The 22,914-nt window shown below is 41.9% G+C and overlaps 1 protein-coding gene across 1 annotated transcript in view; it reads right to left on the reverse strand.

Annotated features, from left to right (window-relative positions):
* Window positions 1-22,914, reverse strand: part of radil2a (Ras association and DIL domains 2a) — a 29,621-nt gene that overhangs the window by 4,090 nt on the left and 2,617 nt on the right. Inside the window, exons 4-14 of the mRNA XM_080904164.1 lie at window positions 20,638-20,966; window positions 17,137-17,829; window positions 16,198-16,235; window positions 15,026-15,195; window positions 14,839-14,951; window positions 10,609-10,828; window positions 10,222-10,394; window positions 6,931-7,075; window positions 3,875-4,056; window positions 3,418-3,775; window positions 492-625 (exon numbers count right to left, since the gene is read on the reverse strand). Coding sequence (XP_080760290.1) covers window positions 492-625; window positions 3,418-3,775; window positions 3,875-4,056; window positions 6,931-7,075; window positions 10,222-10,394; window positions 10,609-10,828; window positions 14,839-14,951; window positions 15,026-15,195; window positions 16,198-16,235; window positions 17,137-17,829; window positions 20,638-20,966 — 2,555 coding nt within the window. The remainder of the gene's footprint in view (window positions 1-491; window positions 626-3,417; window positions 3,776-3,874; window positions 4,057-6,930; window positions 7,076-10,221; window positions 10,395-10,608; window positions 10,829-14,838; window positions 14,952-15,025; window positions 15,196-16,197; window positions 16,236-17,136; window positions 17,830-20,637; window positions 20,967-22,914) is intronic.

A 22,914-nucleotide genomic window follows, 5' to 3' on the forward strand; every position in this document is an offset into this window, starting at 1 on the left:
TGCAGAAGCTCTGCAGTAAAGCAGAAAAAGATATTTAAGCTCCCAAGAGGAGGATTTGTATTTTTATTACACAGCTTAAAAGATGTCTGTCAGAATCAACAGATTAAAAAAATGACATAAAAAGAAAATGGAAGAAAATCAAGCAAATATTGCGGTGTAGGTGGAACTTGTTACATGTTGGTGTTTTCTGATCATTCTGCCAAACAATTGTTTAACTACGTATTTCGGGATAAGCATAAGGAAGCAAACACATCAGATTCAGTTCATTGTAAGAGTTTTATTGTGTTGTAGCACCTTATTTGTCACAGTGTCATTACAGTGTTAAGCACTGATCTGTAGAGTCTGGACTGCAGGAACATTTAGTGATTAAATGAGAGCTTTCAGCCTTCCAGCAGTTTGCAGTCTGAACTAATTAGCGTCCGATCTCATCAGTTAAACTCACTTCCTCCTGCCTACTACTTTATTTACAAACAGTGATTGTGAATACGTACCGTCCCATCTACGAGTGCCAGCCCGAGACCGTGAGGCCCTTTGTGGAGCTCCACCGCAAACACTTCCTCTCTGTCTTCTTCTTCCTCTGCTGCTGCTTCCTCGTTTCCCGTCTTCCTCCCAACACTTCCACTGGCTAAACAAACACAGACAAACACATCAGATCAAAGAGGCGTCCAGGAGTTGATTCCCACACTGTTCTCCAATAAGTCTGGTGGGTGGAGCTTCTGCATGTACATCACAGACTGAATCTATTTTCAGTCTTTTTCACGCTGCTATAAAAGATGGACGTAGCCACAGTGACGTCAGCCAATGATGCGTGGCCAGAGCGTTAGCTGTTAGGGAAGCTAACAAGCGTTTCACATGACATGAGGCCTCAAGTGAGCATTAGAGGAACTGCAGATTTTCACATCATTTTATTTTATTTTTGTCCTGAAGTTGCCGCTTGGGGTCGTCCTGTCAAAACACCATCGACAGCAGCCTTCCCCCTCCCCAAAAATAAACCCTGATCCCCCCCCCCCCCCCCCCTCCTCCCCCACTGTCTGCCCCCCACGCAGGACCTGCCCCGAACAATACCGCTGCCGATTAAGATTCCACGCACCAACCCAGCTGTAAATTCCCATGACGGATCCGCCGCTGCTTTCCTTCCCTGACATCACCTCCCCTCTGTCATCAAACCTTCACCAATCATCATGCGTACCTGAAACCTCAGAGCTAGATGCAGGCGAGCGCAGGACGAATATAAAAACTCTATTTACATAACTTACAGCATGATGCTCAAACGCTTCATTTTATTCATTTGCTTCATTTTAAAAAACAAAACACTGACAACATCATTATTATTATTATTATTATTATTATTATTATTATTATAAGGACAAAACAGAAGAAAACAAAGTTCTTTTTTTGTTTTTTTGCCAATATTCTTAAAGAAAACTTTTAAAAATAGCTTTCCTTGCAGAATGTGTCTCAGTTCTTATGAAGTTATATTCATGCCACATAAAGTTTTCATGTGATTTTGGAGGTTTTAGAAGCTAAACAACTGAAAAAAATAGCCGTTGGTTGTTATCACATGAACTTGGGTAACCTTAACTTTAACTGTCTAGGAAGGGACAAATTTATCACTTCTCATAATGATTTATTTAATACTTGATGAAAATACTGAAGCGTTCAAATTCCCCTGCAATTAGACTGAACAACAATGGGCTTTTATCATAAAACTGTACAGAGAAAAGAAAACTAAAGCTTTTCCTCTTTACTTTGGTCTTAGTTTAATTTACAGTTAAACGTTGCAGATTTTAAAATCATATAGGAATGTGCCAATTATTTTCCTTGGAAACAATTTTATCGTTAGTTCATAAAGGCTAAATAAAAATACCAACAACCCCCCCACACACACACATAAGTGCTTATCTGTAATGGAAGAAGGAGAAGCAGGAAATTATTCAAACAGTGGAAGAAATGAACATTTAACATTTAATGGATCCACCTTTATATAAAAGTATAAACGGTGCAGATTAAACTGAGGGATTTCCTGCCCTTAAGTAGAGAGAAGGTGCCAGATGGCTCAGGTCCAGTGTAATCCTCAAAGCTTCTCAGCAAATTACTTTTGTTAAAAGCGTTAAGAGGGAAAACACAAAGCAACAAGTGACCAATGAGAGTAAAGACGTCTGATTAAGATCAACCAAATCCTGCTTCTGTTGGAGCGCTGAGGCCCACCGGGGCATCTGTCAGCGAGCGCCTTAGCACAGGTGATGAAAAGCGTTCCTGAAGGTTCAGATGTGAGGGATCGTTGGAGCAGATCCTCCTTCCTGAATCCACTACAGCACTTTTAACCATTACAGCCTCTGTTTTATATGCATGTTGTGTCTTTGGTGTGTATTTGGTAAATGTCTTGAGGAAATTTTTCTACCTACTTTGGGACTAAAAACACATCTTAGAGCTGAAGGCAACAAGCAGCTCCAGTGGCTGTGGCTCAAGAGGTGGCGCGAGTCCCCAACTAACAGAAACCCAAATTTCCCCTGAAGGCTCCACCACAGTGTGAGTGTGCGTCATGCCGTGTTGTCCGTCTTTATATACAGTCTCTGGATGTCGTTATTTTTCACAGTTGGGTCGAAAAATGTTTGAAACTTGGGAATTGACTCATTATTTTCTCAGCGACTCCCTCTCACTCCTACAGATGACCTCATGACGGAGGCGTCCATAAACAATAGGGGTGGGAGAGGAAGCTCTCTTTCCTCTGCACAGTGAACCCACCCTGAGCAGCCTTCCACTTGAAATTCCTGACCTCCAGAGTCAGTAAAAGAAGAAGAGGAGGAGGGCGAAGCCACCTTTAAGTGGACAAATATGCAGCCGGCCCACAGGGTCAGGCTGCTAAATACTCCCCTAAAGACTTAAAGGGGGTTTGAGAAGGAGACAAAGGTGGGAGTCACCCTGTGTGTCATCTGAATTAAAACGTGCTGCGTGCCAATGAAGCCAAGAAAGAACTACAAAAATGTGGTCAGGTTGTTGGCATGTGCACCAACTAAGGGGGCTCAATCTTTGTTTTAGTGACTGCTGAACATGTTCTACGCTCACTGACAACCAAAAAACCCACTAAAGCATCTGAGAAGCCAGAAAAACATAAGCTGAGCTCTGAAAATGATTTGCAGTACTGATTAACGCTCATATATTTTCATCAATGGCTTCAGGCCCTCGTATCCCACATGGAAGTTGTTGTGTTCTTGAAACATCTTTACAGCAGAAACAAAATATAAATAACTTTTATGACAGTAACTTCATACCAAACCTATGGAAGGTGAATGTTTGTTAAAGCCTGATGTTCAGGGTTCAAAGAGTAGATAAATAGATATTTAGAGCTTTGTTTGGGTTTGTATTTACTTGAGATTCAGACTGATACTTCTTTCCTGATTTGTAGCACACTCTTACCTTTCTTTAGTTGGCGGGTGCCCTCCTGCAGGTCAGCCTCCAGCTCAGCCAGCTCCATCCCCTGTGGGGTGTTGGGTGGCGTGAGCAGGCAGGATGGGTCCAGCGCCAGGCTCTTGTGGTAGCCCATGTCGGCCTGTCCTGGGAGGGTGTTCTGCAGCTCCAGGCTCTTCAGCTTCTGGGCCAGGACGGCCTCACAGCTGCTCAGGTCACCGGGAGGGACTCGGGCCTGAGCTGGTTCCGCAGATGTAAGAGAGTCTGGGTCTACCGGGTCGGAGACCGCCTGTTCGGCGGGATCCTGGGCGACTCTGACCGAGGCCGAGGTCGCAGACTGGCTGTCTGTAGTCGTCTCATTGACAGGCTGAGTTTGGGCAAAGTAAAATTAATCAACAGAAGACGCGGAAACATCAAAGTGTCTCATTTACTGCCGTCTCGTTATGGCGCGCAGAGAGCTCGTTACCTGCTCCTCCGCTTCGGGTTCGGCTCGGGTTTCACTGCGAGGAAGCTGGCTGATGAAGTCCTGCAGACGTGCGAGCTGTTCAAACAGCGCCGGCTCCACGATGGGTTTGCCTAGCTCCAGGTGAAACGTGCTGCTGGGCAGGATGAGCGGCGGGTGGTTGTCGAAGCTCTCCAGGATGTCGGCTGCGCAAATGAAGAAGAGGAGAAGGGAAAGTCCAATCACCATCCATCAAAAACAACCTGAACTTCATTACAACTCTAATAAAATTTGATCCTGCATGTTTATGTGGAGCTGCTGGGTTTGGTTTAACGTTGATTAAAAGCAGTACATACACTACAGGCTGTTAAGAAAGGCTTTGATCACGGGTCACCAGACTGATACCAATTCTTTGTAATCAAGGAGACCAGTAAATTATGTTTTTAATTGTGACGTGCAACCAATCAGTAGCTCTGCAGGCAGCATGTTGCACTAAACCAGAATGGTGACTGTAGAGAGGGCATCAGAGCTGAATCAGGGGCGATCCCCTAGTCACCATCGTTCGCTGCCTACACGGAAAATCTGAAGTCACCACAAATAAAAAGAAATGCAGCTTCATTAAAGCGCAAACTTCTAATACGTCAGCCAAACTGGTGAAAGGTGGTTCTCACAAACAGCTGTAGCTCAGAAGGAGACGTGCCGGCTGAAACATTTTTTTATGGTTACAGCGATAAAAGGGTTGTTTTATCTTCACTTAGTTAAATATTTTGTATCCTTTGCATGATGAATACCTCTCAACAAAATCACTTTGATGGAATCTGGTTAATCTGAAGTTGGAGGTGAAAAAGGTTAGAGTGAGGTGGTGGTGGTGGCTGCGAGTTAACTGTGATTGGTGGAAACAGGCTGACAGGCCAGGATTACTCTCCACCGTACGCCCACATTAATCCTGCCAATGTTCATTTTTTTTCTCAGTTTCAGCTCGTTAAGCGGAGTCTTGCTCCCCCGATGAAGAAGCTTCACTCCAGCAGCTCTGAGTTAGAGTGTAAATCTTTTAACTCTGAAGTTTGCTCGACTTTCTGGAATAGTTTTGTTATCAGTTCATTTGCAAAACTAACAAGATATAATTAACAATTCATTTTTTGAAATAATAATCTTTATATTGATTATTGATTATTATATTGATTTATATTGATTGACATCTGAAATCCATGTTTTTTTTACATTTATATTTTAACTTTGATTTTTGTTGCGATTGACAGCTTTGGGCCTCCGTAAATGTTACACCTCTACACCTCGACCTCTAAATAAATATGCACAAAACCATGAAAGGAGACGCGCTCACAGCTGCACAGGATAAATACCTGACAATATAGTGAGTATAACAATAAACAGGCGTCGTCAGCTGATGTTTCAGGAATTTCAAGATTGCTTCTCAGCTGCTGAGGAGAGTCTCTTCTTCTCTTTTTGTTTTTTAATCACATTATTAAACCTGCTGCCTGCCCTGTTATTTATAATGACATATTCCTCAGTCAAAATTGTCTGACAACAAGTTTGAGCATGCAAAGCTGCACAACAGGTCGTTCTGATTCCTCCTGAGTGAGGAGTCTGATTACTGCAGTTTGCTGTAAACAAGGTCGTCTTGTAGGGAGGACAAAACTGAAAATGTTTCTAGTAACAAAACAACACTTGCAGTATGAAGAACTTCACAAAAACTGCATTAAAATGCACTTTGTCAGCTCTTTGTCACAGCCTTTTAATTATGAAATCCAAGCAAAAGTAACGGGAACTGTTGATGACAGGAGAATGTATTAGGCAGTTGCATTTATTATTCATTCCCAATAAAAGTTATTACAAAAAAGGCATCACAGTTAGCCAAAACCCAATGTGATGTTTTTACATTTGTAAATATGAAACATTCAAATATTTGCATACATATTAGGGGCATTAGAAAAATATATTTTTTTGTGCTAATTTGCTTAATCAGAAAATGTTGGTTTATTTTTCTGATTGGCAGCAGCTGAAGAACAGCAGCTCGTTCATACCTGCCACGAGTCAATTAACAACATTCTTCTCAAAGGTGCTAAACGCTCTCAATTACAGACGAGGTTTGGCTCTTTGAAGTTTGAGATGAGTCCAAACTCATCGTTTTTCAGCCTGCAGGGTTACTTTAGTGATGGGCCGTGCTTTAGCCCTAAAACAGAAGGTTTTCCTAAACCTGACTAAGATGTTTTTAAGGCCCAAAAAAACCAAAACATAAAGGTCTGACTAGGCCACTGCTAACCCTCCAACCTCATAATGTGACCTTTGCAGGCCTCTAAAATTGATCATTTAGAATCTGTGCATTAAGTTAATCCTTAGAATGATTTTAACTGGAAACTGCTCGTTAAATCGACTGTTATTAACTATACTGGGGCCCAAATGCTCCAAGTGTCTGTTCCAAAAAAAAACAAACAATCTCTGAGTAGCACTGAGATTTAAAAACACTTCAAATTCTTTCAGTTACAATAAATCGATCAGTGTGGCTGTCCTCTCAGGTGTTACAATAAAATAGAGAGAATTTATGGGGCTATGACTCATGTTAGTAGTAAGAAGAAAAACTTGACATGACTTTGAAAGCATTAATATAACTTTGGATGTAGCAGCAGCGAGGTTTGGAGGGTCGCTGAGGTCAGACGGGTTGACTTACAGTGCTGTGCTTCCTAAAGAAATATGGTTAGGCTCTTAAACACATTAGCAGAGGGAAGATTTATGAGAATTGGAGGATAGAATGAAGGTTAACTTGTTCTCAGGAAAAGTGCATGTAGAGACTCAAACACCATAATATGGCAGGAAGAAGACACTGAGAAGGACCAAACTTGAGCTAAGAAAACATCTGCGATGATCCGTCCACAACAGCAATTCTTTCTGAAGCATTCAAATATTTGGTGTTTGGGACACTGTGAGCCCGTGGGCTGTAGTTACACAGAGAACTAAAAACGTGCTGCACACGAACAGAGCTGGTAAAAAGCCGGACAGGCTAAAAATGACCACAGACGGGACACAAGGCTGCTACGTCATCATTCAGTAAGTCTGTTCTTTACCCGTTCTGAAGGCGTCCTCTGCATCACCCAGTGACGGGCTCCATCCGGGGGGGCAGGCCTTCCCAGAGTTGTACTCCCTCAACATGTGGTGAAGCTGGGCGGGTTTCAGAGCAGAGAACTCGGTCCTGAGAGAAACCCAGGATGCCTGGAAGGACATAAAACGACAAAGAAAAGACAAAAACATCAATAAACACGAGGCAAAGCTCCTCTGAAGCTCTTCATGGGTTAAAATATGGGTTCATAAAAGAATTTCCCTGATGCTTTAGTTTTAAGTAGGAGTCATAAAAGCTCCTTATTGGACTGTATTTTTCCCATCATGCTTCCATATGAGCAACTCTCTCATTTACATGCAAAGTATTCTAAACTAACTAGATAACATGCAAACAGGAAGCTGTGGTAACACGGCCTCATGGGAAAAATGTGTCCACAGTAGCACTTAAAGTTTCAGTTTTTCTTGTGTTTACTCTCCAGTGAGAGGTGCGCGCTAAGTTTCACTAATCAACTCGTCCTGCGTGTTCTGTGCAGCGTGAGAACTGTAAACTCGCCTTTATCTCCACACTCTTAGCGGGAAAGTCCACATCGTGAAACATGGTGATCGCCTCACAGCTGCAGCCACTCAAGCACACTTAAGACAATATTTGATATTTGATCTTTTGATGAGTGCAGCAGTATAAGGATACAGGTGAGTCACCTGGTTGTGTTATTGAACCTACGGAGTCCAAAAGGATCAAAATTAAATACTTAAAAAAAACATTATCCTTATAAACATTAGTTTAGTTTGTCTTTGTCTTCTTTGTACGATGAGCAGAATCCCAGAAGGAGATGTGCTTGTTCAGCTGCACAGGCCTTAACGACAGACAGACGCTGATAATGAGTGTTTTTCCGAAACATCGGGTGATGTCATCCTGCCAGCTGATCTGAGCTGAGCGTCTGCTGAAGGTAGCTCGAGGACACGGAAACAGGCGAGTCGCCTGGCTGCGTCATAGTGTGTTTGAAGTCCAAAATGATGCAAAATTAACAAAAACATAACCAAATCATACTCAATCATCTTTGTCCTTTTTTATTTTATTATATCCTTTTTGTTTTGTTAGTATGATGACATGTTATGACATCACTCTGCCTGCTGATGTTCCTGAAACACAGAGGATTCCTTCTGCTGGAAGTAGCTTGAGGATATGGAAACAGGTGATTCACTGCATACTATTCATGCATCTGTTACAGGACAAACTTTACAAACATGACACCTTTCATTCGGCCTGCTCCCACTTGAACTACTGAAGGTAAAGACAGTGCTCAGACTTGCTGGGGCCAACAGAAGCTGGAAGCTGCTCGGCCACAGAGACGCCACGCTGAGCCGAGGAGAAGAAGATGAACTTTAAGTTCCGCTTACAAACAACCCAAACTTTAAAAATGTCTCATTTTTAAAGATGTCTGAGATTTAATGTCCCCCTAAAATAAGGCCCTCCAGATGCCATGTTCTCTGGCACAACAAGCGACACCACTTCCCACATCTGGTAATTTACAGCTGTGCCAGCGAGCCACTTCAGCTCTTAGCAGCTCCAGATGGAAAAGCAGAAATCTTCAGAGGGTGTGCCGTTTAGCGGCAGCCACCAAGCGACCTCATGCCAGGGGGGAGGGGCGGCGAGAAGCAGCAACTCCGAGGCAGAAAAGACAAAACGCTGCGCCCGTCAGATGAGTCATGGGTGGTGCTGCGCGTCATGCAGTAAAAACAGGTGTCAGCCTCACAGTGTGAAACCAGAGTTATGGTTCAATAGTCAGTAAATGTTTCCGTTTTTTAAACTGGGTATATGAAACACAGAGAGTGTACATCATGTTCTTTAATAATCAATAAGTGTGCTGTAGATGAAAGACTTCTTGAGGTTATGCACTGGTAAAAATAATGGTTGTTTTATATGACTGAGGTTATTTAAAGACAAACCATGTGACCTCAGACTGACACAAGAAGGCCTAAATATAAACTCCTTACCCGCCCACCCCTCAGTCAGGGCCAGCTTAAACTGCCCTCGTGTCCTTAAGTAACGTTAACTAACTGAATGACCTTCTAGGTGCTTTGTACCTGGGGAACTTTGCAGGTCCGTTTCCCTTCAGTGGCTCAGTGTTTAATAACATACTAAGTGAGAGCTCAGCTTCCTTCTTAGAGTAAACAGGATCTGAATAGGTAACTATGTGAACAGCCTGCTTAAGGACGGACTAAAGTGGCGAGCTACCGCAGCACCACACAGGCTGAAGTGTAGACACAAATATGAGCAGGTTGTTCTCCGATTGTCTGTCAGCCTTTAAGATGATTTTTCTCCGCTCTGTGTTTGAACAGCTCCTTAAACGAGGCCTTAACCTGATAATTTCTGAAGTGTTAGTCCGAGCAAACAGGATATCCTCATCACAGCCAAGTGAAGTCAGCCACACCTTCACTGGCAGTGTGACATCAGGGTTTAAAACATTTTAGTGTGTTTACTCTGTTTCCTCATACTGCAGCTGTTCTCAAGGGGACAATAACCACAAAGCAAGAGCGTGCTTCCACAGACAGCACTGGCCTCGGCTCTGCGGCAGTGCTGTCAAACATGTGGCCCGGGGGCCAGAACAGGCCTGACAGTGCGTCTGATTCAGCCCGCTGTATGTTTTCTTTTTTCTTTTAATATGATGTCGGTTATTTTGTGGTAAAACAGAAATCCTTTCTTCTTCTTTCATTTTTTCTGTTGCTTCTTCCCTTTCAATGCTCATTTTCTTCATTTTTCGTTCCGTCTTTATTTTTCTAATTTATCTATTTTCTTTCTTTTTTACTCTTCTCTCTTTTGTTCTTTCATTTCTTTCTCTCCTTCATTTCATTTTCCTTTTGTTCCTTTCTTTGTGTCTTTCCTTTATTCTTGTATTTCCTCTGTTCCTTCGCTTGCTTTTCGTTGTTTTTCTCCTCCCCCTTTTATCCTTCTTTCCTTTGTGTGCCCCTTCCCTTTCCTCCTTCTCTTCTCATAACTGGTTTTTACTCGTCCAGTTTAAGATCAAACTGGTCTGTAAGGGGACCACAATCTAAAATGACTGACACGCTGCTCTGCGGTGTTACTGGTCACCATAATGTTTGACAGAAGGAGCCAAGAGTTTGGAAAATGTAATTGAGCTTTAGATTTCCCCAAAAATGGAAAGTTTTAAATGAGCCAGAAACATTTAACTCGTACACATTAGAGGAAATACTCGGGCTGGCGTAAACGTGACTCTGCCGCTCGGCTACACCCGCCTGCGGTAAGACAAACAGGAAAGGAAAAGAGGATGTCCTCTGACCTGCAGCAGGGTTTCTTTGGGTGTGGCCAGCAGATTGACAGCAGCAGAGAGCTTCTGGAAAAACTCTGTGGCCAGATCACCCAGACCGATGCTCTGGATCCAGTCCATCAGCAGGTCCAGGTTGGCCCGGATCTGCACGCCTCGGGACCACTGATAGAACCCAGCGACAGATCCTGAACAACAACAGAGAGAGGACATGAATGATATTTAAGTTTATTTGCACGTCAGCTTTCATTAGAAGTTAAAGAAAGAGAAGCATAAACATTCTCATACATATAAAAGAGCAAAATAAGACAAAATATGAGAAAACAATAAGAAGACAGACTACAAAGAAACTCACAGTTAATATTATATTATGTGCATTAAATGAGAAATAACAGATCTTACCTCTCTCCATGAGGGTGTTGAAGAGCGATGCATTGATGAAGAAGAACAGGTAGGCGCAGAGCTGTAACGCGATGTCTGGATGCACCTGGAAGGCCGTCAGCAGCTTCAGCGCCTCCTTCAGGACCTCCAGGATGCTCTCAAGACCATCGGGCACTCGCAGCTGACCGCTCTCTGAGAAAGGGTTCCCATCCAGCAGGCCAGACAGGGCTGAATACATGCTCTGTGGAGGGGGTAGGAGACATCATGAACTACTGACATGAACTCCATTTGTTATGCTGTGACTCAAGAAACAACTGAAAGCATGTAATGGCACATTAGGGCCCTCTGAAGGTAAAAACAGTAAAAATAGTGAATTTACAAAAAAGGGCAAATTTAAATACGCAGAAAAACTTGTGTATTTTTTTCTAAAAGGCTAATTTATAAGTAATTACACAAAGAGAGGTGCAACACAAATCACGTGTAAGGTGTGCAGGACATCATAATAAGACAGGAAGGCATTCACAGAGTGAACAGGAAGCCCTGCAGAAAAGCCCGAGGCTCACGGCACAAAGGGCAGCTGTAGAGACATGAATAGCCCAATGCTGCAGTTACACCACAGTTTGACTTATTTCAGACACACATGCGAGTATTTTAAGGGCCCTTTTCTTTCCTGATAAACTAAAGTCTTTTTCACACCGTTTTTGGCTCTCCTAGAATAAAGTCTGTTTTTTCTGCTAATTTGCTCAAAGAATAAACTTAAAGCATAATTTCACGGTTATACTTGCATCTCATTTTGTTCTTGGTGCTTCTATATGTCTCACTGAACAAGAGCACCTGTTGAATTGTTGATCGGAGCCTCTTTTTTTTAAACTTGTAAATCTGTGCCGTGCCCAGAAAAGCTAACTAAACACTCAAAAATGATTCATACAACATAATCTGTTTATAACAGTTTCATTCTCCCACAGATTTAATGACTGTATGGTAGTGCTATATTTGCAGCATTCATAACCCAAACATGACCCTCCCTGCTGTTTGTGTGGAAAACGTGGGCATTTTTCTGATCTCCTAGAAAGTGAACTCGATGCTGAAAATCTGAGGCTGCATGGCAGCAAGTTTGTATTTACTTTGAGCTCAAAAATCCACCTGCAGCTTGAAGGAAGCAGACTCTACACTGACAGATTTACAGTGTAGATAAATAAACCTGCAAGCTTTTCGTACTGAATACTACCTCGCCGTCAGCTCTTATCACTCCTCGTGCTGCTGCTTAGACAATTCTGCCATTGTTTCACACGCATGACATCAACCGCTGCCTCATCAAACACACCAACACACTCACACAACATGACTAAGATAATGAGCTCAGACACGCTGACAGAGGCCGTAACCCTGCATGCCTGAGGCAACAGGTCAGCTGATAGTTTACAGTGAAACACAGCAGACCTGCAGGTGTTGAGCTGGGCTGATGGTTTAAAATTACTTTCTGTGCACATAGACGCCTTTTTTCTGCTTCTTTAACACATTTTTTCCACAGTTTTATTTACAGTGTAGTCACAAATAGCTTTAGCAGGGAGAAAAAGAAGAACTGAAGAGTCATACTTCACAGGAAATTAACAAAAAGACCCTTTTTGACTCCTCCTCCCTTCCTTTTTGTCTTTTGGGTGTTTCTCATATGACAACTTGTCTTCCTCTGCAGGAAACAGACTCATAGCCGCTAATCCTCCCTTTCTCCAACAGAAAAACAGTCAAGTGAAACATGTATAAGTAATACATGTCAAGACAATTCAGAGTACATTATATTCTCAGTAAAGGTGGAGCTGAGTGAATACAGAGCCTCAAAAGTGATAAATTAATGTCTGACAAACAAAACACTTTATAAGACTAAAAACATACAATAAGAGAATTATATTTTCAGAAAGTCATTCGAAAAATCTTTGAGTAAACAAAACAGGACAGGCTGTTCCTGCTTCCTTCCTCAGAAGTTGCAGGGTTGTGGCGGTGGTGCAGTTTCTACTCATAAAAATCCTCAACATCCCAGACTGGTTTCAGATTTGTAAAAATATGCTGTCTGGCATTTTATCTCTAAGAAGGCAATTATTAAAGTTAAAAACAACTGAAATTCCAACCCCTCCCCCCTTTTTAAAATCTCTAACATTAACATATGAGTTGTAGTGTCTTATGCTCAGATTTAAGGTGGATTATCTTTCTCTGTCAGTCTTCCACTGCTAAATTCTTCACATTTAATGTTTTCTAAAATAAAGCTCAAACACCCAATCCAATGAACCTTAATCCACCATCATTTTGGAGTGGACAAGAGCTTTAAATGTTTGTGCTTTAATGTTGACTGGATTTGGTGTAAACCAGACAGCCTTAGAGTGCCACTTCAGCCTGGGAAAGTCACATAAAATCAGCCTAGGAGTGTCTCATCAGGCTGTAAAACTACAAACCCGACTGCTGTCAAATCCAAATCCAGACACAAGATGATTCCCAACATTCACAAGTCTAAATCAAAGAGTGTGCCCAGAGGTTTTAAGGGTTTAGAATAAATTATCTTCCTAACATCTGTCAGTTTCTCACGTTTCCCTTTACAGTATCTTGTGGTGTTCCTCAGGGCTCTATTTAAGGGCCATGTTTTTTTTATCCATCCATTTTATTCTTTTTAACCCTTTCAAGCATAGTGGTCACTACAGTGTACAGCTATTCAAAGGCTGTTTTCTTGTATTTGATGATATACTTGCACATAAACACAACACAGAGTGAATATTATTTGTGCGTTTGTCAAATTCATAAGTCAAAACATATGTTGTCCACCTAAGTGTACATGTATAAAACGCTCTGAAAAGTACATATTAAAAAAAAAAAAGAGTTCAAAACTCTGTTTTTCATGCCTGAAGATGAATAAAAATACTTAAGAAAAAAATCCTGATTGAGGTTGTCATAATTCATGCATGAAAGGGTTATGGTCACGGGGATGCTGGAGCCAGCTGTCACAGGGATGACACAGACACAGTCAGCCCATTACCCTCACATTGACACCTTCTGGCGATTTAGAGCCGCCAATTAACCGAAGATGCAAGTCTTTGGACTGTGAGAGAAAGAGAGTACCTGGAGTGAACTCATGGGAAGAACATGCAAACTCCACACAGGAAGGCTTCAAACCATGCTCTCTAGCTATGAGGTCACACTGCTAACCACCGTATCCCCGTGAAATAACAACATAGAATTCATGCCTGAGACTATAAAGACCTAAAAAAACTGTTTGTAATAGATGCATGTGGACATGTTGTTAAAGTCTGTTGGTTATCACATCTTAATCTGAAGTTGAATCTTACAGTTACAGCTGCATATTTTTAACTTGGGCGGATGCAGATTTACCACTTTTGGCTTTGCATCATTGGGCGTCTTTGCACAGCAATTGCCAGATATGTTCTGGTCAGTCCTGCTGATTATGAACATGAAAATGTGTTTTTCATTTTGTTTGCTGCATTTTTCTCGACGTTTAATTTTGCTTTTCAAAATATTCTGTCATGTAACTCGAAAGCTGGAGAACATTTTCACATTGTGGGTCTGCTTTTGTTAATCAACAAACCAAAGTGACCCAGAGAGAGAAGACTGTGTTTATGTTGCACTCAGTGGAAAACAGTGTATTTAAGACATTTAAAACATTTTAAAGACCAGCAGACACCATCTAATTATCTTTTTGACAAAAACAGCGACAAGCTGGTTTGCTTTTAATTGTTCAATTTTATGTCAGATATTCTCCATCCACCATCAGCTGTGTCCTGGCTAAAGAGCCACATTTACACTAATTATGTTTTCATTTAGTCTGCAAAATAATAATTCCGCTGTTCATTTTTGTTTGTGTTTAAATCCTCTATAAACCACACTAAAACACACCTGCTGTTCTTTAAAGCGTTTTGCAATGTAGCTTCAACATTAAAGAAAATGCTCACATTGCAGTTCTGGTTTATGTTATTTAACAAACCAGTGTAGCCTCGAGGGAGAGGACTGTGTGTGTGTTTATGTCGTGGTCAGTGGAAAAGACACTCGCTCAGTATCTCACAGGCCTTTCCTGCCTGAGAGTTTGTGTTTCCATTCTGTTATTGTGTTTTCTGTCTGGACAACGCTCAATGAAAACAGAATACGCTGTTTGCACTAGACTTCCTGGTTCATGTGTGACCAACACTGAGATTAGAGAGGCCAAAGGAGATGTGATGTAATTTTTATGTGAGCTCTTTATGTTATCAAGCCAACCTTTGTTAGGTAGTAGACGGTCTGCTGGAAGGTGAACATGATGACTTCCTCCAAGACTGTCATGGCTTCCTCGCAGGCTGTCCGAGTGGATGATATCTCAGAGTCAAGCAGACCTGTAGAGACATACAAATAAGTCTTAACAGCACACACACAAACACAGACAGCGGTGAGAAGGATGAATGCCCACCTTCATCCTCCTGGTCCAGCCTCCATGGCAGCAGCTGTGGGACTTCATGCTGGATGAAGTGCAGCAGTTCGATGGAGTTAGCCATCCACAGCACCAGCGGCTGCAGGCCCGGGATCAGCTCCTTCATACTGAGCAGCTGCAGCTGCTCCGACTGCTCGTCGCCAGAGCTCCTGATATAAAACAACCAGTGGGAGATTAGATCTGAAGCAAGCCTGAGAAGACACTGTGAGCTGTCTATAAACAGAAAAAGGTTGTTACAAAGACCCAAGTGTCCGTTCAACAAATGTGATATTTATTGTATTTTATTGAACTACTTTAACTTTTATGTTCTTGTGTTTAATGAAAATTTTAATTTACTGGTTTTCTGGATAAATAAACTCCATCTTATCCTATCCATTCACTCTTAACTTCCCCGTTAAGGTTTAACATTTAACTGATTAGTACTTTGATAACCAGTCACGTGTTGTTTTGGGAGGTTTGAGTTTACTAAACAATTAAATGTGGGATGTTTTAAAAATCAAGCAATTACTATTAATTCTGCAGATTAACTGATATTTAAACTTACTATACGTATGTTTTGCCTCCAACATGACAGCCATGCTAGTCAGTAGTCTTTGGTTATCTAGTATAAAAAGTGGTCTCCATGTCTGCTTGCTTCAAACCATTTACAGTTAACTTCCTTTTTAATTTCTGCAAATCAGCAAAATACTGTGCGTGGTTAAGCACAGTTAAACACAAGTTCCTGCTCCACTTCAAGAAGCTGCGTTTTGTCTTTTCCCAATAAAATGAGTCAAAGTTTCTGATTTGTGATGGACTAATTAGTTAACTGACTGAAAGCAAATGTAGGAGGTGTTTTTATGGGTTTGTTATGACTCGCTGTGTTTTCTACTGCTACACAGCTGTTCGCTCTACATGTCATGTAGGTCATATGATCCTTTGGATTCCTCCCTTTTATCGAAGCCCACACAATGACCTCTGACTCAGAATCTGTTGACCTTTGATAGCTTTTCTCTTGCTGAGACAGACAGTTTTTAATTCTCATGATTATTCGTGATCACAACACAAACTTAGCTTTTTGTGCACAACCTAAAATTAAAATAACTTAACCCTTTTCTAGAGGATCATGTTAGTTTCATTCAGAAAGTATAAGAGGACATATATCTTGTACTCACATTTCTGGCTGGATTGCTGCAAGTTCCTTTGTCTTCTCCTAAGGGGGACAAAACACAGATAAGACATTATTTCATGGCTGCTTTAAGTTTACTAATGGGATGTAATGGGATGGAAAGCTGCTGTCAGGATATCCGAACATAAAGCAGTGTCAGTTTTGCTACTGAAAAGCATGGATACAGGCATTTTTGGCCTTATTGCACATGCAATAGGAGTGGATGACCATTTAAATGAGTCATACAGATGTGATTTGATAATGTTTGTTGCACACAATTTACTGTAAATTGTACTAAATTTTATTCCCCAAAAAGTATGTTTTATTTTCCGCGTGATGCAGCTGTGACAGGAATGTTGATTTCTTTGGAAAGCCAGGGGAAGTTGTTATCAGAATGAGTGCGTAATTATTGTAGATGGAAGGCTCAAAGCTGTGAGCAGTGCCTGGGCATTTGGTTCTGTCCTGCAGCTCTTCATTCAGTCCTCAGTGTGAATGTTTAGAGTCAAATCTCACATATTTCAGGTCCTTAAAACTGAACCTAACAGAGCAGAGATCAACTGAACCTGATAAAGAGCGTTACTTACAAAGTATAAAGGCAACCAAATTACTTTTTCTAGTATTTAGTGACAATTTCTAAACAAAAATTGCTCCATAATGGAAACTGCAGAGCGCACAATAGCATCTGTGTGATTTTTCTCAGCGGTGCACACATACACAGAGCTCTGCGACATCAAAAATGGACTTTAAAACTTCTTCTAAATCTTCTTTCTAGTATCAGAGCTGTTAGATTTTTAACCTTAACCTTTTTAACCTTATTATCACTCTCACATTTGAAAACCCTAACCCCAAGCAAAAAAAGAAAAAAGAAAAAAACTGACTGGAAACCCAACTGCCAAATAATGCTTTGGTCATTAGATTTAACGTGCTGCCGAGTTTTTGTCCTTACCCATGTAATGAGCTGGATCTGATTGGACAGCTGAAGCAGCAGCTGTCTGAAATGCGTCAGCTCAAATGTGGAGGCTGAGTGCTGGATGCAGAGACTCAGCAGGAAAGCCGGTGTCAGCTTCGGTTCATTCCCACTGGGGTCCAACATGTCCAGGATCTGTTGTAGGACTCTTTCCTCCTGGTCGAGTTCATAGCTCAGCGAAGCCTCAGTGCCCTCCAGGTCTCTCCAACGAGGAGGTAAAGGCTTCCTCTGGAGCTTTTTCCTAGCCACCAAGGAGCCGCATGAAAAACAAGAGGTCTTTGAGTCAGAGTTTGGGCAGAGTCTGGTCATCCAAGGAGGCGTGTGGAGTGATCCTGGTTTGCTTGTAGGATCCTTAAACATGAACAAGTAGTGTTTCCCCAAGCCAACCAAATCTCCTGGATTCAGTTCAACCTCCTCTTTAAGGAGTAAACCATTTCGGGTCACGGGAGCTCCATGAAGGGGCTTCAGCATCGTCAGCGCCTTTCTGTGCTCTCCTCCTGTGGAAGTTTGGCTGTTAGAGTCCAGTCGTCTGACACAGCAGTGCTGTGGTAACACATCTGGAGCAAACAGGAGGATGTCCACCTTCAGCCTCTCCTCATCTTCTCCAGTGTGATGCTCCCTGCAGCAGCCAAAGATGGTGGTGGTCCCACTCATGAGATAGATGACAAAATCCTGCAAAAAAAAAAGAAAAAAAAAGAAGACATTTGTATCAAATGTTTCGCACAATAAATTCAGCTGCAAATCTGGCAGATCAACTGCTTCGGTTTCCATTGTAATATCCCCCGTTTACGCTGGTACGCGCCCCCAATTCCTCCTGGTGTGATCTTTGGTAAGCTCTAACTGAAGACCTTGGCAATATTTAACTGTGAAGCCATATAAGTTAGGTTACAACTTCTATGACACAAGAAGTTGTAACTCAAATATACTTTATCCAATCTGGCATAAACTTTTCATTTAATCTGCCAGTACTGACTAAAATGTGATAAGCACAATCCAACATTCATGACTTTGTCACTGTGGGTTCCGATCAAGCCATAGGAGTAGTGGGTGTTCTCTAATGCCACCTATTGGGCACAGGAAGTGATTTGTAACTCGTTTGTGGAACTGCCAAAAAGAGTCCAACAGTTTTAGCTCTTCCTTAAATCACACCTGTACACAGAAAACTGATGGTGGATGGAAAGCAGTAAAAAGACCCTTATTCTCTGTTTATCTGCACAGGTTTTGGCTGTGATTACAGTAACGAGCGCAGCTCTTGGCGAGTGAAATGCTCTCGCTGTTGGACTCTGTACCACCAGCGAAGACTTCCTGCTGTGTCTTCCATGACAGCAACAACACAAGCTTTCATTTTGCAGCCTTAATTCTTCCTCTAATACAATTCTATTCTTCAAGCAAACATTCATTCAAAGTAGCAGTCAGCGGGAAGCCTGGGATTGATTTCCTTGTGTAACACTTTGGAAATAAACCAGGAGTGTGCGTGCAAGCAGCAGTAGGATCATCTGGTAAAAGTACAACTTGAACTGGCAGAGCAAGGCAGGACAGGAATGGAAGGGCTTATGAGCGAGACGGTGAGGACCAGGAGCTCAGGGTCACCACGTTAAGACTCTTAGTCAGGCGATGATAGCCTATCATCTCTGCTGCCTAAAGCCAAGCAGCCTCAGCGTGAAGGCAGGGCTACAACAGCATTCATATGAGAGGGTGTTATTGCTTTGTTACTTTTAAGATATAAAGGCTATTTATAGACAAAATGATTAATAACTGGGATGCATTGCTGTAATGGGTAATGGTATCAACCAATATTCCACCAGTCAAACAATATTCCACCATCAACCAATATTCCACCAGTCAAACATATGCTGACTCCACCATCCTGACTGAAACACACTCAAGCTTGCTTAAAAACGCAGCTCATTCAATAACAATAAAAAGTTAATGGGCATCGCGCCACCGCAGAAGTTGCGGCTCAGCATCAAAACTCTCTCTCCAATGAAATAAATGCCAAGGAAAGCCAAATTCAGTTTTGTTTCTTTGGTCTCCAACAACACAGTTTCAAAAAACAACCCAAAAATCAGCTTTCAGTTCCTGTTGCACGACTGCTGGTCCGCCACAGACCCGCCTCGTTCCTTTGCTTTGGCTTTGGGTCGACCCATTGTTGCAGAGTAAGATTAGGTCGGCTGCAGCTCTCAGTGTGCTGCCGTGCTCCCAGCATCCTGCTCAGTCAGCAATCCCCAGCAGCGGGGATAAAAACACTGCGAGAAAGAGCTTCCTGTTCCTGGGAATGGGCTAAAGCCACAGCGTGCTCTCTGGTTTACTGTGCAAAAGAGATTTTTAAACAGGCGATGTTGACAAGGACAGATTTTGGAAGTAAGGACAGTTTGAAACAGAGGTCAGGTACACTGGTATGTTGATTACAGCACAGCAGTGTTTACATGCTACAGTTTATCCTTCTAATCAGGACTGCCTCTTTGTTCTGCCAAAGATCCTAAGCAGGTTTCCTTCTGACAGAAGGTTGAGCACTCTGTTCTTCATCCTTTCATTGACACATGATGACACAGGGCTCACCCTGAGCCCGAACAGGATCACCTGGTCCTAACACACCTGTGTAGCAGTGATTCCGCCCTGTCTGACTCTCTGACTGAGGGATTTTCTCCTTGCGTTACATAACAAGCTCAGTTCGCCACTATATGTTTCTCTTCCTCTTGTCTCTTTTAAGCTTGTTTGCTTACACGCTCACAGGACACACTCAAGGGCAATAACAGGTCTTCACAGAACCAGGTTTATTATACTTAACTAAAACTTTACAATAAAAATCAACCTCAAGTCTTTCAAATGTCAAAGAAGGAGTCCAGAAACTGCCTGCAAATCTGCTTGATTATAAGTTTTCAATCATCTGTAGGTCAGCTTTAAACTGTGGATACTATTATTGGCAATAACTTGGTTAAATGTGACCAGGCTGAAAACAGCACTGAAAGAGAACAACAGCACCCACCTGTAGCTGATATTACAGCAGCACATCGTTCTCTTCATTTCCAGATCCATATTTTTGTTGTTTGACTATACCAGAGCAGTTTTGCATGAGTGGCAGGTAAAATAAATAAACAAATAAAATCCTTATTTCTCTCACACGGGGTTTCGTGCAGGCCCCTCAGTTCAACCTCAATCCAAAACAAGCTGTTTTAGCTTCTCCAACTTTAGACTAACTTTCATGTGATTTGCTACCACTCACAAATAAGCAAGTGGGTGGGACTTCTTTCCCTGAGTTGACCAAATTAGGCTTATCCTCTATGTGACATCATACACAGCCCAGGGTAGGAAAAAAAGTAACTGAAACTGAGTGTTTAGAGCAGGCTGAAGTCTGAGCTTACAGGGATAACTGTTTCCTACAATGACCTCATTATCTGAAACTTTGGAGTTCAGAAAGGTCTCATCTGCTTAAGGTAATTATAGTTATATACAGATACCTTAAGTTGGTCTGCCACTCACCTGTCTGTGGCTGTAGCCCTGCAGCAGGAGGAAATAAGGGAAGTCAAAGGGTGGGTGGATGGAGTACTGGGTTGTGTTATCATCGCTGCTCTCCGTCTCTTCCTTTTCCATGCCAAGACGCAGCACTTCCTTGTCGGCCTCAGCCTCGGGATCCTCTCTGAGCGCACTCTGTTGGGCCTTGCTAGCCTCCTTGCCCATCGCGGACAAATCCATCTCGCTGAGGCTCCTCCAGATGCCGAGTCCATCTGTGTCCTCCCCACTGCTGTCCACAAACAGGGAGGTCACTCTGGAGCGGGTCTTCTGCAGCTTACGAGCCTGGGCATTGATCCCTGGGTGGACAAGAAGATGCTATGTCATCGAGTGTGTTGACACCTGAGTATGTTTCACGACTCATTTTGGACTTTTAAAAAGTCTTTATCTTCTTACTATAAAAAGCTTCCAAAGTTTGGTGCAGTAATTAATTCACTCTATGCTGATGATGCTAGACTCTATCCGCTTGTTAGTCTCTTAGAAAAAAATGATCTAAAATAAAATCCACAGAGCTCAAGGACGTCTTAGTTTATCAGATCTTCATTACCTAGAAACATCCGGCAGCTCTTCTTCTTGTGGTATACTTAATCTCAATTAATCAATCTCAGGTGCGCTGCAGTGATATTTCTAACTGACAGATTCAAGGCAGAATTGCACAGGGTTACGGTCAAAGATGACTTTTGTGATTATTACAAATTAGTAGTAGTTCACAGGTAATACTAGCCCGACTACAGCTTATGTTACTTAGGTTTTTGTATAATTTAGTTCATAACATCTACTTAATTATATAAACAACAATAAAGAACATCATATAGATCAAACTAAATATACTAAAATAGAGATACATAAAGTGTTTGATGCTCCAGTTGCCTCGTGTCACTTAATTAAAAAATAACTAATTCAAATTCAGAAATAAACCATTTAAAATTAAATCAGGACAAACACAGCAGAAGACTGGACTTCTCAAATTTGTGTGGCCTCTATTAATAATGTCAGCTTTAGACAAACTTTGAATCGGCGCCAGGAAAAACAGAAGAACTACCTCTCGTGTTTTTAAAGTTATCTTTACGATAAACAGAAATCCTCCCAAAATTACTCCGGTCATCCGAGCTGACTCCAGCATAACACTTTTCTGCTCTGGCTTCAGTTCAAATGCAACATAACTACAGGAAAAAGGGGGGAAATGTGCAGGGAAGGTGAGATGTGACCACCTCTATCAGATACCAGCAGCCGCTCTGTCGGCCTGACGTAACACAAACACTATTCAGCTCGTTGGGAGCCATTAAGCGAGGTGGAATGTCCACAGGGTCCGGCTTCACACCCGGTGCTCCACTGCCCTTATCAGCTGTGGAAATGGGTGTTTTCCACATTGTTCAGCACTGCTGTGACAGGCTGGGCTTGATGCCTAAAAACCCGGCGGAGGTAAAAGGCAGCTTTCCCCCGGTCAGAGAGGAGGAAGGGGAGGGTAGATCACAGAGCTATGAGAACCAATGCAGAGCTGCACAGATATAGAACTCTAAACGCCAATATTTGAATGTGACTTAGATAAGTCTTTTATGTATTAAACCATTTTTGTAGTCACCCAATACTCTCATGTGTCACCAACAGCTTCTCAACTGCTTTCTCTGTGAATCACCCTGCATGAATTTTTCCATGAAAACTGAAAGCAAAGCAACACTAACTAATGCTAGCTTAGAAATGGAGTCTATTAATCACCAACAAATTACCGGCTCATAGAACAACACAGAATCTAACAAAAACTCTGCATACAGGGAAAAAATATCTGTCTTTAATTTTTGTCTTTGTTAATTTGGTCTACCCTATAATGAAACCTGTGACTGCCTGTGTTTATACTAAACTTCTGAAATCTTAAAATCTGACAAATACCAACCAGTTTCCTGACAGCTAAAACAAACTAGGAAAAAACCCCTAAACATTCTTAAACTAATAAATGAGAAAACTCAATCTGAAAATGAAACTGGAACGCTAAAAACTAATAAACACTGTAGACTAAACACTGTACCTTTTTTAAAATGTACAATCAGCTCAAAAACCGTAATTTTAAAAAAATGAAGAAAACCTTCAGTAGAAATCAAATTATAATTAAGGTTATCTGTAATTTAAGCTTCGCGCTATCAGACCAATCCTGATTAAAAAGCCGTCAGAGTGTCGGTCCAGAGCTGAAAGGGACCACAACAAACGTGAGCCAAAGTCAACAGGACCGCTCAGCCCCCAGAGCGCAGGAAG

The sequence above is a fragment of the Rhamphochromis sp. 'chilingali' genome, assembly GCF_963969265.1.
Source record: "Rhamphochromis sp. 'chilingali' genome assembly, chromosome: 15".
Lineage (NCBI taxonomy): Eukaryota > Metazoa > Chordata > Actinopteri > Cichliformes > Cichlidae > Rhamphochromis > Rhamphochromis sp. 'chilingali'.